At 49.7% G+C, this 9,090-nt stretch overlaps 1 protein-coding gene across 1 annotated transcript; it reads left to right on the top strand.

Moving 5' to 3' along the window:
• The first annotated feature begins 384 nt into the window (after window positions 1-384).
• On the top strand, window positions 385-8,391 carry TMEM42 (transmembrane protein 42). Its single transcript, XM_084208335.1, has 3 exons — window positions 385-488; window positions 5,097-5,243; window positions 6,026-8,391. The coding sequence occupies exons 1-3, from the start codon at window positions 387-389 to the stop codon at window positions 6,164-6,166; spliced, it is 390 nt and encodes a 129-aa protein (XP_084064461.1). The 5' UTR covers window positions 385-386; the 3' UTR covers window positions 6,167-8,391.
• Window positions 8,392-9,090: the final 699 nt, after the last annotated feature.

The raw sequence follows: 9,090 nt of genomic DNA, 5'->3' as shown, positions 1-9,090 counted from the left end.
TGTGGAGAAATAAAAAGCTGACCTTAAAGGGCAGACGTGTTGGGGTGTCAGTAGAGGTCAGAACTAGCACGGATGAGGAGCACACAGGCCAAGAGGGGTTAATCAAGGGTGCTTTTACTTGTCAGTGCTACGTTCTAGGTTTACAAGTATTGCTTTCCTGTCTCTTTCTGGACTATCTTCATGGCGGCAGAGACGTCTGCCCTGTTTCTGTGTTGTACGTGGCCACAGCAGGAGCGGCGTTGTCCCGCGGCCCCGTGCTTCCCCTTTTGTTTCCATCAATCCCTCGTACACAGGCGAACGCGCGCCCTTCCCTCGCGGCCCGCCCGCTCCCGGCCGGGGCCCGCCCGCCGGGGCGGCGCTGGCGCTGCGCGGGGCCGGGCCGGGCCATGCGGGCGGCGGCGGCGGCGGCGGCCGCGGGAGGCCTGGGGGCGGCGGCGGCTGCCGCGGCGAAGCTGGCGCTGGGCCCGGGCCGGGAGGCCGGCGGCCCGGTAAGGAAGGAGCGGGCGGTGCGGGGCGGCCCGCAGGCGGCACTCAGCGCCGGGGCTCGCGGTGCTCGTCGCGGCGGTTCTTCCGCCGGCGCTGCCGGGGCTGCCCCGGATTAGCAGGGAGAGGGGGGCGGTGTCGGAGGGCGGAGCCGTGACTCAGGCCGGGGGGAGCCCGGCCTTGCGGGGCTGAGTAATGCGCCGCGCCGACGTCAGCAGCGCGGGGAGCCCGGCGGGGCTGCCCGGTGTGAGGGGAACGAGCGTGGTACGGGAATGCCCCGAGCCAAGCCCAACTCTGGGAGCCCATATCCAGTCCTTCCACGTCAGTGTTACTTTAAAGCAGGATGTTAGTATGACTGAGCATCAAATGCTTGTTCTCAGCCCACTGTTTTGCTGATAGTAGCGCCCTTCTGTCCTTTATTCTATCTCTGCTCGGCCCTGAGCAGAGCAGAGAGGCGCAGCCCTTCACTTCCTCTCTGCTTCTCTTTGGGTGTTCATCATGGGTGATGATCTTTGACTGGGTCGTGTTTCACAAACCTCCGTGTGCATGAGGTTACATGGGACTGCTGGCCCTTCACCCCAGAGCTGTGTCCTTACCTCCAGGAGTGACCCCTGGCACAGCAGAGGAGGAGATGGACACCAGGTCGTGTGGGAGTGGGAGCAGGAGGAAGGCAGCATACATGTAACCTAAAAGCGCTTTGGGGAGACTCAGTTAGGCGTAGGTTGTTACTCACATGGCAAATGTATAAAAGGGAACCCCCAAGGGGAAGCTAGAGCTGAAACAAATCCAGCCTTGCACAAGAGAAAAAAAAAAAAAAAAAAAGAAATTGACCTGTATGATTATTAGAGAGAGTTAAAAAGGCAAAAACAGTACCTGCCAATCCTGTTGATCCCTTCTGAGATCTCAGAAAGGAGAAATAAAATAAAAAAAACTCCTGATACTTTTCACTCTGCCCAAAAAACTCCAAATTTTGCTCTTTACTGAGAGAATAGCAGAGCATGGAATTACTGAAAGTGCTGACAGCATCTTTTCTGAGTATTTTTCTCTGTTGAAATTTATAAAAATATTGCTCTTTTGGGGGGAAGCAGGGGTGGGGGAGGTTGGTACTTCTTTTTTTTTTAATGTTCTGTGACAAAATATGGCGTTGTTGATGTGAAGTGTTGCCAGAAGGTCAGGAGAGATTATCCCTCCCCTCTACTCAGCCCCAGTGAGGCTACACCCGGAGTTTTGAATTGTTCTGAGCCCTCCACTGCAAAAAAAGAGATGGAGCTACTGGAGAATCCAGCAAAGCTCATAAAGGTGATGAAGGGATCAGAGCATCTTCTTGGTGAGGAGAGGCTGAAAGAGCTGGGACTGTTCCTCCTGGAGAAGAGAAGGTTCAGGGGGGTCTTTTCAATGTGTAGAAGTACCCGCAGGGAGGGCGCACAAAGGATGAAGCCAAGCTCATTCCAGTGGTGCCCAGTAACAAGACCAGAGGCAAAGGGCATGTATTGAAATGGGCAGTTCCCTCTGAACATCCAAAAACTGTGAGGGTGACCAGGCACTGGCCCAGGTTGCCCAGGGATGTGGTGGAGTCTCCATCCTTGGAGATACTCATGTACTGTCGGGACATGGACCTGGACAATCTGCTGGAATTATGAGGTTGGACCAGATGAACTCCGGAGATCCTTTTCTACCTCTGTCATGCTGTTTTCCTGTGACTGTTTCTTTTTTATGGGCAGATTGGATTGTTTTGGTTTTCAGGTCCACTCCAGGTGACAATTAATAATTAAATTAATCAGCTTAGCTGTAAAACTAGACAAGTTTTATGTAAATGCCATAATTTTCCTAGTAAATGCCATAATCTTCCATAGTTTAAATTGCATGGGACTGTAGATGCATAGAGTATGTGCATGCATGTGGCAAAGGCATTTCTGCAGAGCAGCCATGAGGTGACAGAGATTCAAGGGGTTTTGTGTTGGAGGAAGAGCTACAGAAATCCCAAAACAAGTGGGATAGCAGCCATCAGTTGTGCAGTGTGGAACGGCAGCAAAAAGTGTATTGACACTTCTAAGAGCTGATGATGCAGGGTAGCAGGATACACCACGGCACCACAGGGATGGAATTCCTGACCACAAGGATGTGTTGTGGTGGCCCAGCCTGAGAGCAGTGTGACCAGGAAGGGTCATTGCACTTGAACAAAAGTTTTTCTTTGCTTTCTCCGCTCCCCTGCCAGTCTTCATCTAAAATTACTTCTGCCACTTCAGGAGTGATTCTGGATTATCTGAAATGTACACTGAAATTAATCTTTGCTTAGAAAAGCAATCAGAACAGTAATCCTTGACTCATTGGGGTGGCTCAGCTGAGTCCTTCGCAGGGGAGGAATTTACTTCCCTCCTTCCTTGTGGGGAACACGTTGGGGATGTTTCTGTCTCTCTGTCTGCGTACCATTGCAATGACCACTCTGCTGCCCTGGGCACAGAGAAACTTTACCTTTCTCTGATAAACTTTCCTTCTGGGCATGTGCCACCTGCAGCTGATTTCCCTGGCTCTGCATTAGGAGATCAGAAGAAGCCGTGGGTTCTGGGTCACTTTTGAAGGTGGCATAGTTGCTGTGATGGTGGAAGCCAGCTTTGCTTCACCACCAGTAGTCTCAGACTAGCTCAAGTCTGGCAAGATCTCAGGAAATCTCTAGTCCAACCTTTGCTTGGACTAGATCTTCTCCAGTTAAGTTTTAAATACTTAGAAGGTCAGAGAGCCCATGACCTCTGTTCCAGTGCTTGATCACCTTTGCTTTTCCTCATAATGAATTTCATTTGTTCCATACTTCACTTGTTGCCTCTTGTCATATCCTAACAGACCTTGGAGAAGAGCCTGGGTTCCATCCCTCTACACCCTTGGGCTAATGGTTGAAGGCAGTAACAAGATTTTTTAAGGCTTTTTTTTTTACCTCAGCAGCATGGTCTCTTTCTGCTCCAGAAATACACTGGAGTTAGGTGAAACACAGAGAATTGTTTTCCCCTCTCATCCCCAAGTCTGCTTACTCACTAGAGGTGTGTGGATGTACATAGCTCCCTGTGGAAAGTCAAACTGCCAGGTCATACAGGCAGAGAGTGAAACTGGGAGGCAAACCCCATGCTGTGGTGAGCAGAAGTTTTCTTCCTCAGAGGAGCAGTAGTCGCTGGACATGGTTGTCCCTCTTACCCATCCACACAGGGTTTGCCAGGGTGTCAGTGGGAAAACAAAGTGATTCACTGGGGGAATCATTCTGAATCTTTACTGTTGTCCTGATTAGTTGCAAAAGTTGGTGACCTTTGCCACAAGTGGGGCAAAATGAGGCCACACACCTGCACCATCCCTCACTGGAGTGGGATTAGCCTCAGAGAGCTTGGACCAGCCATCTAGGATGGATTTGCTTTGCGTTGTTTTCCTTTTAACTTTGTGCTTGCCATGTCACTTGCTTCAGAAAACTGTGGGCTTCCCACTGCTTGCAATTAGTAATTTCTTCTTCTGAGTGGGAGCAGGACACAGATGGTGGACACTTGATTTGGGCAGCTGGCAGGAGGACACTGCAGCCATTCCCAGAGGGCAGGTGCTACCTCTGAGCTGTATTTGTTGGTGGCCTCAAGCTTGCATTTCTGTCTGCCTCAAGATGGATCCCACCATGGACTGAAAGGTGGCAGGCTATGAAGCTGTGATTGCTACAGGCATAAACAAAGCTTTGCTTTCACTTGTCACTGTGAGAGTCGTGATCTGCCTGCCTGTGATCTCCCTTGGTGTCTTCACATCAACTACGTTGTACCCAGAGGCTGGGGAGATGGCCTCAGCTGCTTAAGCTAGGAAGGGGTGGGGGGCACTGTGAATGGTGCTGGCTTTTTAGGTGCAACTGTGCCCCTTTTTCAGAGTGAGGCAGTTACACATCTGGTCAGGTTGTCTAAGGAGGGAGATCTTTCTTGAGGCCTTTGAATTCAAAATTGGTTTTTTTGCTACTAAATGCTAGAGCAGAGACCCCATCAGTAAACTTCCCTACTCTCCAGTGAGTAAAACAAGGCAAAAGCCACTCCTTGTGCAAAACAAGGCATGAAGCCACTCAGCTCGCTCTTTCCTCCCAGAGATCCTGCTCACCCTCACTGCAGCAGCAGGCCAGGCCACGTCCTGGGAGCTCATAAGGATCAGTGCCTTGGGACCGCCCAGGTCTTGGCTCACACTCACAGCTGGGTTCTGGAGCACACACAGTGTACATCTGTGGTGTTTGTCAGACTGAATTTGACCCTTTTCCATACATCAAGTGATATGTGAAGGACATTTATGGGCGTTGTGTGGCACCACTTCATGAACTGGAGAGCTTTCGTTGGCTTCTGGCATGGCAGCTGCTGCACATTATCCTAGCACTTCTCAGGTTGTAGTGTGAGGCTGGGCTTGCAGCAGGACATGGCAGGCTCACAGTCTGTCCAGAGCCATTTTCTTGTTTCCATTTCCTTTTGTGATTTAATATATTCATCTTCGTGTAATACCAGCCATAATTCAGTTTTAAAAGCCCACGCCATTAGGTTTGGCTCCAAAGTGTGCATGAATTATTGAGGTTGAATAAGTGGGGGGTGAAAATACACAGAGTTTTCCATTTTGTCCTGCAGCTGTCAGTGTTGCTTCGCCTCAGCTGTGTTGGCCTGGTGTTTGTGTGCAATGCAGTGATGTGGACAGTCTTCACAAAAGCCTTACGACTCTCCTCCTCCTCAGCTGCTGCCTCTGTGACAACGACAGCCTCCAACTTCATCTCTTCGGTGAGTAGACTCCTTCCCCAGACACCAAAGCCTGAGGAGCACAGCGAGGTGGGAATGCTGGTTGTAACTCATCTCCCAGTGCAACCAGCATTGCTGGCACAAAGGGAGAGTTACAGGCAGATGGGAAATGATTGTGTCAGGCCTCAGCTGCTCTGATAGCTGTTCACAGCACAGGTGGTGGAACTTTCCTCAGTGGGGCAGGAGGAAGGGTGCTGCTGTATGCCTTGCAGCAGCAACACAGTTTACCAAAGTTTTCTGTATACCAGTGGGAGCTGGAGCTGGGAGCTTTGCTTCATTTTGAACTTTTCTTTTGCAGCACCTCACTTGTGACAAGCCAGAGTCACCCTAGCTGGATCTGAAGATGCATCACTTTGTCTTTGACCCACGGGTTTTTTTCACTTGCTTTTCGCTTTTGACAGCAGTCCACCTTGTTTCTGTGCTCCAGCTGGCAGACAGCTCATGATGGTGTCCAGTAATCGACAGTCATAATAAATGCCCAGCCAGTGGGAAATTTGGCTCCTGAGAAGCACTGGGAAGGCACATGTGTATCTGTCAAATCCTGCTTAGGAGCCACAGTATGGCTGTGCTTCTAGGTTGCTGGTGGAGTTGGTCATCTCCAGCATCATCTTCAGCAGCCATTCCTGTTGGTCATCCCAGTAGGAGTTTCCTCAACCAGGTTTTTTCCAGGGCCGTCTCTGCCAGAAGTCCTCACAGCTCTGGCAGCACAAGAGGCCTTGGGGCAGCTCGGCCCAGCAAAGCTTTTTGTCTCTCTTTTCCTTCAGGCTATCCTGGGAAGATTGCTCTTCGGGGAGACATGGACACCTCTGTGGTGGGTCGGCCTCGCCATGACAGTCTGCGGGCTCATGCTGCTGCACACGGCTGCACCCCAGCTGGTGCCAGTCCCAGTGGAGAAGAAGGAATGATAGCTGCTGCAGGGTCACAGTGCCATGCTGCCCCTCTCCAGCCTGTCTCATGACAGCACCCCCAGTCCCCACTGGCCTCTGAACACGTCAGCCCCCGAGGTGCTAACCCCTGCTCACTGCTCATCTGCTGACTTGCAAAATCACATTGGTCGCATTTTTCCTGGTGGTGGTATGGTGGCAGTGACAGCTCGGAGGGAGCTGGTCAACTCTGAGTCAGTATTGTGAAAATCAGGGCCAGAGGCTTATCAGCCACTCCTCCTCTTCACACCCTGTGGCTGTGGAGCTTTCCCAGTTAGGGGAATGCTGAAAGTAAACATGGTGGCTGTGGAAGGTGCTTGTGCAGTAGTATTTTTCCATGAAAGGACCTGTTCCAAAACAGAAGAGCAATCAAAACTAGAGGCTGAAGGCAGCTGTTATTTCTGCTCTGCTGTTCCTGACTTTCTGTCTCTTGAAATGGTTCTATGCCCACTGCTACCTGTAAGGCTGTGGAGACTTTCGTGAATTCATTCAGTTTCCTCTATCAGTCACATACACCTCTGAACTTGCCATTTGTATGTGACGTCTAGAATTTTCACTTACCCATTCCTGACATTTTAGTCACTGTAAGGTTGCTGCTCTTTCCTTTAAACCCTTATCCAGAATAGGGTTTTGATCACCATTCCTGCTTTGTGTAGGTCAGACTAATTTTGGGACATTTCAACAGGCAACCTGCTTTCAGTTGGAGTGTCCATGTTCAGTACATCCCTCATCCCGACTCAAGTTGGCAATTGCTTTAATGTTTGGTAAAAGGGAGTTTCTCAAGCCATGTTTTTTCTACACCTCTGGATGATGCTTATTCCATTGATGTGATGTGATCAACCAGATCACTGGTATCTGCTAAATTTTGCATCAGTGATTACCCCATGTTCAGGTGTCAGTTTGGTGAATGTGTCACACATCGTCATTTGTCAGGTATCGGCTTAATTCCCCTGCCCACTTCTTTTTTTAACTCCTTGGAAATCCTTCAGTTGGAATTAAGAAATATAATCATGCCTATAAATCTATGCATCATGGTGGTGATATTGCTTGCTTGCTCTGGGCTTGCCAGGTTGTCTCTGTCATCTTGTAATGACAGAAGGTGAGTCACAGTTGTGGCATGTGCAGAAAACCTAAGGACACGTCTCTGTGAGCATCTGTATCTGAACCTGGCAGATCTGTGCTGTGTCAAGTGTAAAATAGACTTGTGGACGGAATTGCCACTGGAGTTTGGTTTGTGCCTTCTTTGAATCAGAAGAGTCACTGTCTCCCAGAAGAGGCCAAGAGCCATTTGCTCTGTTCCCTGCCATTCTAGCTCACCACATCTGGCAGCTGTGTCCCAAGAGTAGCAAAACCTTCTTTGACAGGAAGACTTGAGAGCCTCAGTGTGCTCTCAAGTCTTCCTGTCAAAGAGGGGAGCTGCATATGTGGTGGGGGAGAGGGCAGAGTGCTCTGACTGCCTTCTCTCCCTGCCACCATGGGTCTTTGCACCTGGAGAGCTCTCTGGGTGGCAGCAGTGCTAGAATGGGACACATCCAGTTGCCTGGGAAGCTGGGACCTGACACAGGGACCCAGCATCCCTCCTAGGTCTGCAGGCATGACAGCCAGGAGCCATGCATTTCTGAGTACATCAGGTCTCCTCACATCTTCATAGATTATGGAAAATTAATGAAGCCTGATTTATTTGCCCTTGTTATTAACCCTCAGCCAGCTGTAAGCCATGGCTGCCTTCATGCAAACAGTAGTAGAAGGACCAGGCACTCTGGTTAATTTGGCTGTTGTCCCGTTTCGTAGTAAACCATTTGGAAAGCTTTTTAACGTGGACTATCTCAAAACTGACGTTTCTTTATTACGGTCATTGTTGGAGGTCTGGGTTAGGAGGTGTTTCTTCGGAAGCGGAACGTGTACAGAAGGTGTGAGCAGCACTTTACTTCATAGTGCTCCCTTTAAGGCAGGTGAATATAAACCAGGGCTGTAAATTCATAAATACTTGAAAGTGGGAACGGAAGTAAGTTTTTCACCAATTCCCATGATAAAGAAAGATTGCCAAACAGGGTTCATTTTATGGCAAAATCCCTCCCCTCTTGTGTACACAAGAGTTTCGCCGTGTCTGCCAGTGCGGCCAGGGCTACAAGAAAAACTGTAATCACTGTGTGGCAAAGTACTGTACTTCTGGTAAACCATTCATATGGGATCATCCAAAATGTGGCTGAAGGTAATTTAAAGAAACCAGAAGGGAATTTCTAAAATAAAACTGTGTCCAAAGCTCAGTGGCTGAATTTTTTTATTTATAGATATTTTAGACCACACGCATACACACAATAAAGTGATGTGATGAGCCGTGTTTGACAAGTCTGTGGTTCAGATATGGTGGACCTTGTAAGGTGTCTGAAGATCATGGCCAACTCTAAGACATTGGTTTACCAGGGCAGAAGGTGAGTTACCTTCATGTGGGAACTACACCAGTGTGCATGCATAAAGTTTTTGCTCAGTTGAGGTGAGGTATTGTTAGAGAAGAGTCTTGGGCACATGTTTCCAGTCATTCCAGCAAAATCTCACAGAAACCCAGTGCTGTATCTACAGCACTGGTGGGCAGGGGCAAAGCCACGGACATTGTCTGCCTGGGCTTGTGCAACATATTAGACACTGTCCTGCACAAAATCCTTGTCTCTAAATTGGAGACATAAATTTGATGCCAGACACACCTGCAAGCCGGGCAGAGACATGACTGACAGCAGACTTCTGGCGAAGGACTTACCGGGTGGTGGCTGACCAGAAACTCAACATGAGCCAGCAGTGTGGGCTCGCAGCCCAGAAAGGCAAACAAATCCTGGGCTGCATCTAAAGGAGTGTGGCCAGCAGGTGGAGGGAGGTGATTCTGTCCTTCTGCTCTGCTCTCGTGAGACCCC

This window comes from Fringilla coelebs (assembly GCF_963513975.1).
Source record: "Fringilla coelebs genome assembly, chromosome: 1".
Classification (NCBI taxonomy): domain Eukaryota; kingdom Metazoa; phylum Chordata; class Aves; order Passeriformes; family Fringillidae; genus Fringilla; species Fringilla coelebs.
This window is presented reverse-complemented; position numbering and strand designations above follow the sequence as displayed.

What these genes read in the sequence shown, in the direction of transcription:
- TMEM42 (XM_084208335.1), top strand. Translation starts at nt 387, where the DNA reads ATGCGGGCGGCGGCGGCGGCGGCGGCCGCGGGAGGCCTGGGGGCGGCG. An exon ending in GCCGGGAGGCCGGCGGCCCG is followed by an intron (nt 489 to 5,096) that starts GTAAGGAAGGAG and finishes TTTGTCCTGCAG; the next exon opens with CTGTCAGTGTTGCTTCGCCT. An exon ending in CCTCCAACTTCATCTCTTCG is followed by an intron (nt 5,244 to 6,025) that starts GTGAGTAGACTC and finishes CTTTTCCTTCAG; the next exon opens with GCTATCCTGGGAAGATTGCT.